The following is a 16,613-nucleotide window of genomic DNA, read 5'->3' as shown; positions in this document are numbered from 1 at the left end:
GTATAGTGATATATAGTGATGTATAGTGATATATATAGTGATATATAGTGATATATAGTGATGTATAGTGATATATAGTGATATATATAGTGATATAGTGATTATAGTGATATATATAGTGATATATAGTGCTATATATCACTATACATAACTATATATCACTATAATGTAATTGCCATGAGTTGTGCTTGAAATGTAGGCTACTGTAATTCTGCAATCTGTCAATGAATTAATCTAACTAACAATCAATCAATCAATCAGACGGGTCCATTTGGTTCCATTTGTACACTAGTTAAATGAACCTTGATGTTACAATGTAAATGGGGGTATCAGAGATATAAATGCCATTAAATGGGGGTCCGTAGATTAACGCATGTAAAACCGGGGGTCCTTGAAATGAAACGGGTTGAGAATCACTGCTAGAGCCGTAAATATGGAACCAGTGCTTTGAGCTGCGTGTGTTGCAGAATGCATGGAAAAGTGGGTATTAACGCCATCTGGTGGTGGAATTTTACTGACAGAGGTAGAACTATACTTCTTCCGTACAACAGTGTTTTACAGTGAGTCAGTCCGTCAAGTCGATGTTTAGTCAATTTATGCGAACGCACTTCCGTTTTCCGGTGAGTTTTCAAAATAATAACAAAATAATAATAACGATAATAATTATATAACTATGCATTCTACAGGTGTTTTTAACGATAATAATGTATAACTATGCATTCTACTGGTGTTTATGAAGATAATAATTTATAACTATGCTTTCTACAGGTGTTTATAACGATAATAATTTATAACTATGCATTCTACAGGTGTTTATAACGATAATAATTATATAACTATGCATTCTACTGGTGTTTATGAAGATAATAATTTATAACTATGCATTCTACTGGTGTTTATGAAGATAATAATTTATAACTATGCATTCTACTGGTGTTTATGAAGATAATAATTTATAACTATGCATTCTACTGGTGTTTATATTAAACCATAATAATAATAAAAGGTCGCCGATGTTAATTTAACACACCGGAAATTATAATGTGACGTGTTGTGTTTACTTCCGCTAGCCCAGCAAGCTAGCTAGCTAGCTTAGCTAGCTTCCACCATAGAAGTAGCTAGCTGTGTGGTTAGTTAGCTTCTGAAACAAGACTTTATTTGTTTTAAAACATTTTTTATTTAATCGACAGTTTGTGTTAATTAATGTTCTGTCCTTTAGAACAACAATAAAACACGTGACTCGTCATAATAGCCATGGAAATCAAATAAAGCTAACAGCAACAGAACTTTGATGCTTGAACTTGACGAGTAGAATTTCCTCTTAATTTGAAAGCTTCCGGAAGTGCGTTCGCATAAAATGACTAAACATCGACTTGACGGACTGACTGACTGTAAAACACTGTTGTACGGACGAAGTATAGTTCTACCTCTGTCAGTAAAATTCCACCACCAGATGGCGTTAATACCCACTTTTCCATGCATTCTGCAACACACGCAGCTCAAAGCACTGGTTCCATAGGAGGTTCCAGTAATAGCTTTATTTTATTTCCATGGCTATTATTACGAGTCACGTGTTTTATTGTTGTTCTAAAGGACAGAACATTATTTAACACAAACTGTCGATTAAATAAAAAATGTTTTAAAACAAATAAAGTCTTGTTTCAGAAGCTAATTAACCACACAGCTAGCTACTTCTATGGTAGAAGCTAGCTAAGCTAGCTAAGCTAGCTAGCTAGCCTAGCGAAAGTAAACACAATGATGTCACATTATTTTTCTCCGGCTACGCCAGAAGAATTCATAGTTATATAATTATTATCGTTATAAACACCAGAAGTATTGTTGATCAATTAATTAATAATTAATTTTGATCAAAGTTTGCCTGTTATCTCTTATGATCTTATTAGTCCTTGAGCTATATATCACATTATTATTATTATTATTATTATTATTATTATTATTATTATTATTATTATTATTATTATTATTATTATTATTATATCACTATCAATCTAGTATGTTTGTAACATAACTATAAAGACGTCTAGCAACCAATGCTGTTATTGTGAAGTGCTCGGCCGGATGCTGTGTGTGTTCTCATGGTTTCTAAGCTGACACTTCAGAGTAAAGGTTCTCCACACGTGTGTGTGTTTGTGTTTTCAACATGTCTGTGTTTATGGATCTAAACATCACTTATAGATCTGATAAATCTGATCTGAAGACCCTCATACAGACGGCCGCTCACTGTAAGATATGAACTTTATCAATGTGTGTGTTTATAGATCTAAACATCACTTATAGTCTATAGATCTGATAAACACACACTGAGGACCCTCTCACACACACACACACACACACACACACACACACACACACACACACACACACACACACACACACACACACACACACACACACACACACACACACACACACACACACACACACACACACACACACACACACACACGCACCACTGTATTGATGTATTGGTACCATTAGGAGAGATAACAGGCAAACGTTGATCAAAATAACAATTATTCTACATTCTGTAATTGTGTAGACTTCTGGTTCATTAAGTAATGCAGATGTTTAACAATAATTAAACTCTTGTAACATCATTTTACACTTAATCATTGTTCAATAACAGTGTTAAATAGCTCTATATTGTGACAGTAATCATTGCTATAGAATGTGTTCAGTAACAGTGTTAAATAGCTCTATATGTAATCATTGCTATAGAGTGTGTTCAGTAACAGTGTTAAATAGCTCTATATTGTGACAGTAATCATTGCTATAGAGTGTGTTCAGTAACAGTGTTAAATAGCTCTATATGTAATCATTGCTATAGAGTGTGTTCAGTAACAGTGTTAAATAGCTCTATAGTGTGACAGTAATCATTGCTATAGAGTGTGTTCAGTAACAGTGTTAAATAGCTCTATATTGTGACAGTAATCATTGCTATAGAGTGTGTTCAGTAACAGTGTTAAATAGCTCTATATTGTGACAGTAATCATTGCTATAGTGTGTTCAGTAACAGTGTTAAATAGCTCTATATTGTGACAGTAATCATTGCTATAGAGTGTGTTCAGTAACAGTGTTAAATATCTCTATAGTGTGACAGTAATCATTGCTATAGAGTGTGTTCAGTAACAGTGTTAAATAGCTCTATATTGTGACAGTAATCATTGCTATAGAGTGTGTTCAGTAACAGTGTTAAATAGCTCTATATTGTGACAGTAATCATTGCTATAGAGTGTGTTCAATAACAGTGTTAAATAGCTCTATATTGTGACAGTAATCATTGCTATAGAATGTGTTCAGTAACAGTGTTACATAGCTCTATATTGTGACAGTAATCATTGCTATAGAGTGTGTTCAGTAACAGTGTTAAATAGCTCTATATTGTGACAGTAATCATTGCTATAGTGTGTTCGTTCAGTAACAGTATTAAATAGCTCTATATTGTGACAGTAATCATTGCTATAGAGTGTGTTCAGTAACAGTATTAAATAGCTCTATATTGTGACAGTAATCATTGCTATAGAGTGTGTTCAGTAACAGTGTTAAATAGCTCTATATTGTGACAGTAATCATTGCTATAGAGTGTGTTCAGTAACAGTGTTAAATAGCTCTATATTGTGACAGTAATCATTGCTATAGAGTGTGTTCGGTAACAGTGTTAAATAGCTCTATATTGTGACAGTAATCATTGCTATAGAGTGTGTTCAGTAACAGTGTTAAATAGCTCTATATTGTGACAGTAATAGAGGCATAAAGTTGTTTAAAGTGAGTTTAATGTTGTTTAATTCAATCAGATAGGACTTTTCAGATTGCATGTATGGGCTGTCAATCAGATAGATTTAATCATACTCAGAGCTTCCGTTGCTCCAGACTGTATTTTTTATTCTGTTGAATTGTTTATTATTAAAGTAAACAATTAAACAAAATAAGGAAATGCTGTTGATGTCAATCTTCACTGTGTTTATGACACACCCAGCCAACACACACACTGTACTGTAACACTGTGTGTGTGTGTGTGTGTGTGTGTGTGTGTGTGTGTGTGTGTGTGTGTGTGTGTGTGTGTGTGTGTGTGTGTGTGTGTGTGTGTGTGTGTGTGTGTGTGTGTAGTGGGATACTCCACCGTAGCCATCAACCATGTGTTTGAACCTCAGCCTAAACAGAAGAAACAACAGAAACAGGTGATTCACTTCATTTAACTTCATTTAGACCTGAGGATGATTCTACAAATGTCTTCTAAATCCTGACAGTTTTCTGTAAAACCCTCATGTTTTCTGTCAGTCGTTCTCAACCTTTTTTCACGTCAAGGAGACCCTGAATTATCTGTAATTGGCCACCGACCCCCATCTGAATATACGTTGTTCCACTTCCAGCCCCCCCCCCCGCCCCCCCGCCCCCCCGGAAGCAAAGATTTGAGTTAAAAACGTTCGCTCTGAAATAATATATATTCAAAGATTTGCACCACATTTTCACAATTATTAAAATAAATAAATAGCAGATCTACAAGCTCGATGAGCTTGTAGATCTGCTATTTTTCAATAGCTAAAGTATAACATAATGCTTAATACACCAAAAGGGGTTCCCGTACAGAATGGGTTCATCTAATTTCATACGGTTGTATGAAATTAGATTGTATGTGAGAACCACTGATATAGAAACATGAGGGTTTAACCCTGTGAGAACCACTGATATAGAAACATGAGGTTTAACCCTGGGAGAACCACTGACATAGAAACATGAGGGTTTAACCCTGTGAGAACCACTGATATAGAAACATGAGGTTTAACCCTGTGAGAACCACTGATATAGAAACATGAGGGTTTAACCCTGTGAGAACCACTGATATAGAAACATGAGGTTTAACCCTGTGAGAACCACTGATATAGAAACATGAGGTTTAACCCTGTGAGAACCACTGATATAGAAACATGAGGTTTAACCCTGTGAGAACCACTGATATAGAAACATGAGGTTTAACCCTGTGAGAACCACTGATATAGAAACATGAGGTTTAACCCTTTGAGAACCACTGGTATAGAAACATAATAATAATAATAATAATAATAATAATAATAATAATAATCTTTATTTACAGTATATAGCACCTTTCATACATAAATGTAGCTCAAAGTGCTTTACAGAGCAGAAAAGATAATAAAAACAAAAGCAAAACAAAACAGCATTAAAACAGGCATGCAGTTAAAACAATAGGACAATAACACAGTGTCAAATCAGGAGAAGGCAGTGGTACAAAGATAAGAACAGATCAAATAAGGCAACAACATTAAAAAACAAGCAGTAAAACAATACAGTGAGGACGTGAATAACGAAAAATAAAATATCACTTAAAAGCAATGTTGTAGAGGTGGGTCTTGAGCTGAGCTTTAAAAATGTCTACAGAGGCTGCCTGTCGAAGGTACAGTGGGAGCTTGTTCCATGCCGACGGCCTGTAGAAGCAAAAAGCTGCTTCCCCGTATTTTTTAGTTGCCATTTTTTTAGGCAAAGCGAGCAGGCCAGCAGTGGAAGTCCTTAGGGGCCGGTTTGGGACATATTTAGGCAGGCAGTCATGTAGGTAGGAAGGTGCGAGACCATTGAGAGCTTTATAGACAAGTAAAATAATTTTAAAATCAATCCTAAAAACAACAGGAAGCCAGTGCAGTGATGCCAAAACTGGAGTAATATGTTCTCTCATCTTAGTTCTAGTTACAACTCTAGCTGCTGCATTTTGGACAAGTTGTAGTCTGTCAGTTGTTTTCGTAGGCAGTCCTGAAAAGAGCGCATTGCAGTAATCAAGCCGAGAAAAAACAAAGGCGTGGATTAGCGTTTTTGCATCGTCCAAGGACAAATAGGCTCTGATTCGTGCAATATTTCTAAGGTGAAAAAAGGCAATCTTGGTAACATGAGGTATTTCAGAAAACTGTCAGGATTTAGAAGATTATTTTTTTAATTCTGCCGTGAGACCTAAATGTGTTAACTGTGTTTTTCCTGGTGACTGATACTGTCCTCTTATCTTATCTTATCTTATCAGGAGATTCCCAAACCCACCTGCATCTCTGAGCTGTTTGACAAGCTGCCAATCATCCAGGTATAGTTTGACAAGCTGCCAATCATCCAGGTATAGTTTGACGAGATGTCAATCATCCAGGTATAGTTTGATGAGCTGCCAATCATCCAGGTATAGTTTGACGAGCTGTCAATCATCCAGGTATAGTTTGCTGAGCTGCCAATCATCCAGGTATTGTTTGACAGGTATAGGGTTACACCTATATGGATCTTTTGCTAAACGCATATTTTCGTCCTCCGTTTAAAAAGAAAATCCCTGCCCATACGACAGATATATCTGAGTCACACACAAAGAAAATCCCTGCCCATACGACAGATATATCTGAGTCACACACAAAGAAAATCCCTGCCCATATGACAGATATATCTGAGTCACACACAAACTACTACTACTACTAATATTGTATTTGTATTTTTTCAGGGTAAATCCAGACCAATCAGAGTGCTGAACAGGTTGACGTTGAAGGTTTCAGACCCCGGGCACTTTGTGAGTCCATGTTTCCTATTGGTTCATTGTAATGTCAATCATCTTGGATTGTCCGTGAAGAGAGGGCAGTGGAGCCTGCGTGCGTGCGTGCGTGCGTGCGTGCGTGCGTGCGTGTGCGCGTGCGTGTGCATGTGTCTTCGTAAAATATCACAATAGATGGTTTAGTTTAGTTTAGTTTAGTTTATTTGATCATCCTTCAGTTTCAAATACAATATTTAAAGACAATGAATGTAAGCTGTTATGAAAACAGAACAAAACAAAACAGCACTACATAACCGTTAGATTACACATTATTATTGTTGTTATTGTCCTTATTCACATTACCCTCATTGCCAATGATCATTATCATTTATGTTGTTGCTGAGTAATGTAATTTGGTTGTGTTGAGACTCTGGACATGACAGAACTCAGTGCTGATTTAGGCCGTGTTATCTGCTATGGTTTTGATCCACTGATCAGTGAAAACGTAACACTGGTTTCAACACAGCCATCCTTTTAGAGTACACAGTGCTTCAGTATGTTGACAAGCTTCACGATTAAAACTAAAACAAGGTTTTAAATACTTCACTTTATGCACAATATGAATTGAGAATATATGAACGTTTTAGTTTTTTAATTATATTACGGAAGAAAATTAACTTTTGACACAATGTTCTAAATCATTAAGATTGATGGATGTGTGCGTGCGCGTGTGCGTGTGTGTGTGTGTGTGTGTGTGTGTGTGTGTGTGTGTGTGTGTGTGTGTGTGTGTGTGTGTGTGTGTGTGTGTGTGTGTGCGCGTGTGCAGAAGAACGGGTCTCAGGACTACAGAGGGTTTGACCTGCTAGCCGTCCATCCGTCAACAGAGAAACTGTTTCATGTGAGTTTATATTATATTATATTATATTATATTATATTATATTATATTATATTATATTATATTATATTATATTATATTATATTATATTATATTATATTATATATATTATATTTCATTTCATTAGAGTTTAGTTTAGTTTATTTAGGATCCCCATTAGCTGTTACACCTGGCAACAGCTATTCTTCCTGGGGTCCTCACAGAATAATATACATATACAAAAATTATAGGATATAACAAAATAAATACATTAAAGCATAACAACCACGGTTAGTGCATTCACTCTAGATTACATTAACTGGCATTTTGACATAAACAGAATTACAATTTTGCCATATATATAAAAAGTCCTTCAGTCTTTTCTTAAAATGCCTTTTACCCTTAATGTCTGTGATGCATATTGGTAGAGAGTTCCAGAAAGTCATTGCCCGGTACATGACTGTATTCTTCATTGCATCAGTTCTTGGCTTTAAGGCACTGTAAATCGACCCATTGCAACATGTCTGCTATTATGTATATGTCTATCGCTGGTATAATGAATATTCTTATATAAGCATTTTGGTTTTTTATTTGAACAAATCCAGCCAGACTGGCAGCTAATCTCTGCTCCACCATCAGCCATGACAGCTTCTGACGATTTAACAGTGTACTAGATCTAGTATTGCGGTTCAGGGCAAGGCGAGCTGCCTTATTCTGGGCTATTTGTAATTTACGCAGGTCCTTTTTCGCTGCATTGGACCACACAACTGGACAACAGTCAGGGTGGGATATCACTAGTGCCTGGATGACCTGGACAGCAGATGTTGGAGTTAAGAACTCAGCACATCTCCTAATCATGGACAAACCCCCTCCCATTTTCTTAGTTATGTTTTGAATACGAGTAGACCATGTTAGATGACTGTCTAATGTAACCCCAAGTAGTTTTGTTTCATCTACCTGCTCAACTGCTAGATCGCTCAGATTCAGATTCAATTTGGGTTTTGACTTGAGCATAATTATGCTGTGATCCAGTGTTGTTTTCGTCGACTAAAACTAAGACGAAAAATGTTCGTCGACTACCTATTTTCACTGACAAAAACAAGCTACGATGACTAAAACTAAGACTAAATATACTGACAATTTCGTCAACAAAAACAAAACTAGACTAAAATGTTAGGAAGGGACTAGTGGACAAGAGATCCATTATAAGTCATTTTACACTTGGTTGCATGCTGAAAATAGCTGATCTACAAGCTCAGTTGTGAGCTTGTAGATCGGCTATTTTCAGCAAGTGTAAAAACACTCATTACGACGGCATCAAGACCCGCCAAAATACATTTTAGTCGACTAAATCAACTGTAGATTTAGTCGACTAAAATCTTATGACATTTAGTCGACTAAAACTAGACTAACACTAAGACATTCCATGTGACTAAAATGTGACTAAAACTAAAATTGAAATTTGCTGACGAAAACAACACTGCTGTGATCCAAATACAATGGATTTAGTCATTGAGATGTTCAGGACCATCCTATTGTTCACCAGCCACTCTGGTATGTTCTGTAGTTCCTTGTTAAGAGATACAGACAGATCTTCCACATTAGTGGCAGACATATTCAAAGTAGTGTCGTCAGAATACATGGCTATATTGGCCCTGTCTAAGACCAGTGGCATGTCATTTGTAAATATAGTGAACAACAAAGGACCGAAGCAACTTCCTTGTGGAATTCCACAGTGAATATGTTTAGTCTGTCTGAGAGACTCCCATTATAGTATACTCTCTGTGATCTGCTGGATAAATAGTGCAGATAAGGTAAAACCATAACATGAAAGTTTGTCAAGCAATAGATTGTGATCAATAATGTCAAACGCGGCACTAAAATCTAACAGTACAGACCCCACTAGTCTCTTAGAATCCACATTCATTAGACAGTCATCTATTAACTGTGTCAGTGCTGTACATGTAGAAAGCCCATCTCTATAGGCGTGTTGGAAGTCAGTATTCAATACATTCTCAGAGAAATATCATTGAATTTGGTTAAATTCATATTTTTCCATTAATTTAGCAAGAACTGGCAGAATGCTAATAGGGCGGCTGTTAACTCCTGTGATGTTTGTTTTAGAATCTTTTGGTATTGGAATAACTTTAGCTTCCTTCCATATTTGTGGACACCCCCCCCCCCCCCCCCCCACATGTGAAAATGTGAGTAATCGGATTAGTTACCATTAGTTAGTTAGTCAATAGTCTCTTGAATAGTTTTCACTTAGTTTTAGTCACATTTTTGTCGCCTGGAATGTTCTAGTGTTTAGTCTAGTTTTAGTCGACTAAATGTCATACGATTTTAGTCGACTAAATCTACAGTTGATTTAGTCGACTAAAATGTGTTTGGACAGGCCTTGATGTCGTTGTAATGACATATTTTACACTTTGGTTGCATGCTGAAAATAGCAGATATACAATCTCACGCTGCGACGCGTTGTGAGATTGTATATCTGCTATTTTCAGCATGCAACCCAGCATAAAACTGGATCTCTTGTCCAGTAGTCCCTTCCTAACATTTTAGTCTAGTTTGTATTTGTTGACGAAATTGTCAGTATACTTAGTCTTAATTTTAGTCATCATAGATTCGTTTTTATTTAGTTTTAGTCAGTGAAAAAAGGTAGTCGACGAACATTTTTTGTCTTAGTTTTAGTCGACGAAAACAACACTGCCATGGTGTACAGCGAGCTTCAGTAACTTGCCATCAAGGTTATCCAGGCCTGCAGACTTCTCACTGTGTATTAATTAAAAGTAACAGTTTCTCCACCACCTCAGAGCGGATGGGTTCAAAACTAAACATACAGGACTTATTATTCATAATTTTGTCTGATATAGAGGAAACACAATGCACATCATTACAAGACATATCCTTTCTTAACCTTTCTACTTTGCTGGTGAAAAAGTTCTTAAAGTATTGAGCTATGTCATATGGCTTAGTGATAAAAGCCCCATCCACCTCAATGAAGGAGGAAGCCCTATTAGAGCCCCTACCCAGAGCATTGTTAAAGGTTTTCCACAGCATTTTACTGTCAGATTTGATTTCATTTATCCTTGTTTGATAATAACATTTATTTTTCTTCCTATTTTTGTAACATTATTTCTTGATTTACAGTAGATCTGCCAGTCAGCAGGACTGCCAGATTCACTTGCCTTTTTTCTTAGCAGTATTTCTTAAAGCCATGCAGTCTTTAAATTCATTATCAATCCAAGGTGCTCTTACAGATTTAACAGTATGTTTCCTAACTGGAGCATGCTTGTCAGCTATTGACAGAAATAACTGCATAAACAAATCCAGTTCATTTATCAGACGCTGTTAATCCAGGGTGATTTACAGTAAGCAGAACACATGGTGATAAAATACATCACATACATAGAAATAGACATCTAGGATCATAAGAACATAACATCTGTCTAACAGTAGAATATCTATATAATGAAACTATGCGTCTACTATAGAGTGCTATGTCTACATCAAATACGCTCTTAAATAATAGGGCAAATTGGAAAACTAATGGTTTTTGTATTTTTTTTGTGTGCGTGTGTGTGTGTGTGTGTGTGTGTGTGTGTGCGTGCGTGTGTGTGTGTGTGCGTGCGTGCGTGCGTGCGTGTGTGTGTGTGTGTGTGTGTGTGTGTGTGTGTGTGTGCGTGTGTGTGTGTGCGTGCGTGCGTGCGTGCGTGCGTGCGTGTGTGTGTGTGTGTGTGCGCTTGCAGGCAGCCTGTATGGAGTACTGTGTAGACATTGTGTGTGTGACGGTGACGGAAAAACTGCCTTTCTTCTTCAAGAGACCCTCTGTGAACGGGGTGAGTGCACGCCCGCACGCACACACACACACACACACGCACACATGCACGTACTGTATGCACACATGCACGCACACACACACACACGCACAGTCGTCGCACACACATGCGCGGAGACACATTTGAAATTAAAAAAGGAGACAGTAAATCATGTGTGTCTCGATCCCACCATCATCAAATTCCTGTAAATATTTAGCCTGACCCTATTTATTTATGATAAAAAGTGATTTCCAGTCCAGATCTGGATGTTTTTAGTGTCCGTGTGTACCTGTAGGGCTGGAACCATTTAAACACGTGAGATTGGAACGTTAACGTTTGTATTTCTGATTTGTGATCACAGATCTCACATCAGGGCAGAACTTAACCCATTTAGGTGTGCCGCATTTTCACGATTTTTCTAAAATAGCAGACCTACAAGCTCATATCGCGCCACCGAGTGGCGCGATATGAGCTTGTAGATCTGCTATTTTTCAATAGCTAAAGCTTTACATAATGCTTAAAACACCGAAAGGGGTTCCCGCCCAGAATGGGTTAAATATAAAAATTAAATCACTGACACATTTTATTCCCAAAATAAAATTGCGAAACCGCGGAAATACAAGCTTACTACAGCTTGTAGATCTGCTATTTGTGCTACATTTGAAAATGTAGGGACATGTTTCATAATTCATTCATAATGTCATAATTGTGATTCTCTGAAATAGTTGAGATTTGGGCGATTCTGTATGAAATGCTGTCCCTCGGGCACTCACGGAATGATAGGAGTTGACAGGTTAAGTACAAATGGAACCAAATGGACCCTTATGGGTCTGTAACTCTGAGTGTACAAATGGAACTAAATGGACCCTTATGGGTCTGTAACTCTGAGTGTACAAATGGAACTAAATGGACCCTTATGGGTCTGTAACTCTGAGTGTACAAATGGAACTAAATGGACCCTTATGGGTCTGTAACTCTGAGTGTACAAATGGAACCAAATGGACCCTTATGGGTCTGTAACTCTGAGTGTACAAATGGAACCAAATGGACCCTTATGGGTCTGTAACTCTGAGTGTACAAATGGAACTAAATGGACCCTTATGGGTCTGTAACTCTGAGTGTACAAATGGAACCAAATGGACCCTTATGGGTCTGTAACTCTGAGTGTACAAATGGAACTAAATGGACCCTTATGGGTCTGTAACTCTGAGTGTACAAATGGAACCAAATGGACCCTTATGGGTCTGTAACTCTGAGTGTACAAATGGAACTAAATGGACCCTTATGGGTCTGTAACTCTGAGAGTACAAATGGAACTAAATGGACCCTTATGGGTCTGTGACTCTGAGAGTGTACAAATGGAACCAAATGGACCCTTATGGGTCTGTAACTCTGAGAGTGTACAAATGGAACCAAATGGACCCTTATGGGTCTGTAACTCTGAGAGTGTACAAATGGAACCAAATGGACCCTTACGGGTCTGTAACTCTGAGAGTGTACAAATGGAACCAAATGGACCCTTACGGGTCTGTAACTCTGAGAGTGTACAAATGGAACCAAATGGACCCTTACGGGTCTGTAACTCTGAGAGTGTACAAATGGAACCAAATGGACCCTTATGGGTCTGTGACTCTGAGAGTGTACAAATGGAACCAAATGGACCCTTACGGGTCTGTGACTCTGAGAGTGTACAAATGGAACCAAATGGACCCTTATGGGTCTGTAACTCTGAGAGTGTACAAATGGAACCAAATGGACCCTTATGGGTCTGTGACTCTGAGAGTGTACAAATGGAACCAAATGGACCCTTATGGGTCTGTAACTCTGAGAGTGTACAAATGGAACCAAATGGACCCTTATGGGTCTGTAACTCTGAGAGTGTACAAATGGAACCAAATGGACCCTTATGGGTCTGTAACTCTGAGAGTGTACAAATGGAACCAAATGGACCCTTACGGGTCTGTAACTCTGAGAGTGTACAAATGGAACCAAATGGACCCTTATGGGTCTGTAACTCTGAGAGTGTACAAATGGAACCAAATGGACCCTTACGGGTCTGTAACTCTGAGAGTGTACAAATGGAACCAAATGGACCCTTATGGGTCTGTGACTCTGAGAGTGTACAAATGGAACCAAATGGACCCTTATGGGTCTGTAACTCTGAGAGTGTACAAATGGAACCAAATGGACCCTTATGGGTCTGTAACTCAATGGAACCTTATGGGTCTGTAACTCTGAGAGTGTACAAATGGAACCAAATGGACCCTTATGGAATCACTGCTGAATCACTGTGTGTGTGTGTGTGTGTGTGTGTGTGTGTGTGTGTGTGTGTGTGTGTGTGTGTGTGTGTGTGTGTGTGTGTGTGTGTGTGTGTGTGTGTGTGTGTGTGTGTGTGTGTGTGTGTGTGTGTGTGTGTGTGTGTGTGCAGGCTATAGAGCGAGGCGTGGTCTTTGAGATCTGTTATTGTGAAGCGATCAGAGATTCAACCATGAGGAGATTCACCATCTGTAACTCTGTGTGTCTGAATGACAAGATCCACGGGAAGGTACGCACACACACGCACGCACACACGCACAGGCAAACAGTGAACAAAATAACTATTCTTCTACATTCTCTAATTGTGACTACTTCTGACCGAGGCTAAGTCATTGAATTTATTTTGATTTTCTTCATGTCATATGAAAGCAGGAAATCATAGCTTCAAATTGACATATTGGTTGTTCAGTTTGACCCACTAGTTTTGGAGATATGGCTTATAGAGTAATGTCTGGCAGAGAAACAGCGAGTTGAGAAAACAGGCTTGAAATGTTCACTGTGGACTCTAACATTACACCTAGCTACATGTTTAAGCATTTATTTCATATTTACAATATGTGGACTAACATTACACCTAGCTACATGTTTAAGCATTTATTTCATATTTACATGTCTTCTGTGGTCTCTAACATTACACCTAGCTACATGTTTAAGCCTTTATTTCATATTTACATGTCTTCTGTGGTCTCTAACATTACACCTAGCTACATGTTTAAGCATTTATTTCATATTTACATGTCTTCTGTGGACTCTAACATTACACCTAGCTACATGTTTAAGCATTTATTTCATATTTACATTCAGCTCTGACATTTATTAGTATAGTATGTGAAGAGTCTGCCTGTGATATTAACTCATTTTGGATATAAAAACTCAGTTGTTCTTCCTCTCCTAACACTTAGTCTTGTTTACTCCTCCTGAACAGTCCTGTTTTGTTTCATTCTGCCTCAGAATATTATCATCTCCAGTGGAGCCAGGGAGGTGAGACATCTGTCTGTCTGTCTGTCTGTCTGTCTGTCTGTCTGTCTGTCTGTCTGTCTGTCTGTCTGTCTGTCAATGACTTGCGCCACATCTTTTCAAAATAGCAGCTCTACAAGCTCATAGTGCCACACTATGAGCTTGTAGATCTGCTATTTCTTTTTAATATCTTTTATCCCACGATTTTGTAACCCATTTTTCACCCCTGTGTCAATTATCTAATGTGATCCTGGGCTCTACACACCCTCCGCCAACCTAGTCCCCATATGGGGGACAAGGGGAGAGCAACGGACTTGAACTCATGCTTCCTTCATGCCTGAGTGTCCAAGTTGCTCCTTTACACCTGACAGGGGGGAGTTTCCCTGGTTGGACGTAGCGCGTGGAGGGAACACGTTATTCCAACCAGTTCCTTTCCCCTCCATCAGGCGGCCCGGCTGGCCAGGGGGAGGCAGTTTAGAGACCAGGATTACTGCATGTTTTTGTGAGGGTACCTACCCTAGGGGACACGGGGAGAACATGTGAGGGTACCTACCCTAGGGGACACGGGGAGAACATGTGAGGGTACCTACCCTAGGGGACACGGGGAGAACATGTGAGGGTACCTACCCTAGGGGACACGGGGAGAACATGTGAGGGTACCTACCCTATAGGGGACACGGGGAGAACATGTGAGGGTACCTACTCTAGGGGACACGAGGAGAACATGTGAGGGTACCTACCTACCCTAGGGGACACGGGGAGAACATGTGAGGGTACCTACCCTAGGGGACACGGGGAGAACATGTGAGGGTACCTACCCTAGGGGACACGGGGAGAACATGTGAGGGTACCTACCCTAGGGGACACGGGGAGAACATGTGAGGGTACCTACCCTAGGGGACACGGGGAGAACATGCAAACTCCACACAGAAAGGCCCTTTCGCCAACACCGCCTCTGGTATGGGCACTGATGACGCGGAGGAGGAAACACGCCGCCAGCACCCACAGCGCCCCGAGCGGGAATCGAACCCAGGACCTTCTAGCTGTGAGGCGACAGCACTACCAACTGTGCCACCGTGCCCTAGATCTGCTATTTTCAATAGCTATATATCACATAATCCTTAAAACACCAATAGGGGTTCCCGCCCAGATTGGGTTAAAACACAAACACTCAAATGTAGTGAAAGAGTGAAAGTAATCCACAAAATGCAAATACTCTACTACTGTCTGTTCTCCTCTCTCCTCAGCCAATGGACATGAGAGGACCCTATGACATCACCAACCTGTATCCTTATATGGTAGTGGTTCCCAACCAATCAGACCTTTACATCAGTATCGCACGTCATTCGCAGATCTACAAGCTCACAACGTGTCAGCGTAGACTCCCCGAGAGTTCTCCCTGAAAAATATCTCATCGCAGATCGCATGAGCCCGTTCCGTCGCAGTTGATTTTTCACCTATTTAAGCTGCGGTCGGTTTGGGGCCCCCCCAGGGGGGCCTCCGACGGCCGCGCGTCGCCTCCTCCTTCCACCCGCCGTCACTTCTTCATCCTACCGTGAAGCGACACCCGGCTGTCCGGTCGTGGCCCCCCCCTGTTGTCCCCCTCTGCGCTGCGCTGTGCCATGCTGGCTTGCGCTGCAGAATTAGAGCAGATCTACAAGCTCACAATGCGTTGAAGCGCGACGCGTTGTGAGCTTGTAGATCGGCCGTGCCGCCGCGCAACGCATGCAGTCGAATTATACACACAATGGAAACGAAACAAAAACAAGTTGCAGGCTAATTGAGTGCACAACGGCTCCGCTCACAAACAAAACGACTCGTGAAGTGAAAAGGTATGCTGTCATGTCATGTAGGACTGTGTGTGGACAAAAAAAAGGTTTTATTTCAAATACTTTGTCACACATGGACCGACGACCTCTCTCTCTCTCTCTCTCTCTCTCTCTCTCTCTCTCTCTCTCTCTCACTCTCTTTCAGTCTCTCTGTCAGTCCAGTCAGTCAGTGTCATGATTTCACAATTTTCTAATTGAATTTTGATCGATCACAAACTGTCTGCAGGCAATCAAGCAAATGTGAAACTTAATATTTATAACAAATAACACAAGCAGCTGTTCATTTT

At 39.5% G+C, this 16,613-nt stretch overlaps 1 protein-coding gene across 2 annotated transcripts in view; it reads left to right on the top strand.

Annotated features, from left to right (window-relative positions):
- The first annotated feature begins 2,114 nt into the window (after nucleotides 1–2,114).
- The window catches only part of LOC310875201 (ribonuclease P protein subunit p30-like), a 20,397-nt gene continuing 5,898 nt past the window's right edge, over nucleotides 2,115–16,613 (top strand). For both annotated transcript variants that reach the window (XM_083788346.1, XM_083788345.1), the window contains exons 1-9: nucleotides 2,115–2,243; nucleotides 4,129–4,199; nucleotides 6,047–6,103; nucleotides 6,503–6,568; nucleotides 7,356–7,427; nucleotides 11,156–11,245; nucleotides 13,653–13,769; nucleotides 14,492–14,521; nucleotides 15,745–15,782. In XM_083788346.1, coding sequence (XP_083644472.1) covers nucleotides 2,162–2,243; nucleotides 4,129–4,199; nucleotides 6,047–6,103; nucleotides 6,503–6,568; nucleotides 7,356–7,427; nucleotides 11,156–11,245; nucleotides 13,653–13,769; nucleotides 14,492–14,521; nucleotides 15,745–15,782 — 623 coding nt within the window. In that variant the 5' untranslated portion in view covers nucleotides 2,115–2,161. The remainder of the gene's footprint in view (nucleotides 2,244–4,128; nucleotides 4,200–6,046; nucleotides 6,104–6,502; nucleotides 6,569–7,355; nucleotides 7,428–11,155; nucleotides 11,246–13,652; nucleotides 13,770–14,491; nucleotides 14,522–15,744; nucleotides 15,783–16,613) is intronic.

This window comes from Protomyctophum parallelum (genome assembly GCF_964188405.1).
Source record: "Protomyctophum parallelum genome assembly, chromosome: 17".
NCBI lineage: Eukaryota > Metazoa > Chordata > Actinopteri > Myctophiformes > Myctophidae > Protomyctophum > Protomyctophum parallelum.
This window is presented reverse-complemented; position numbering and strand designations above follow the sequence as displayed.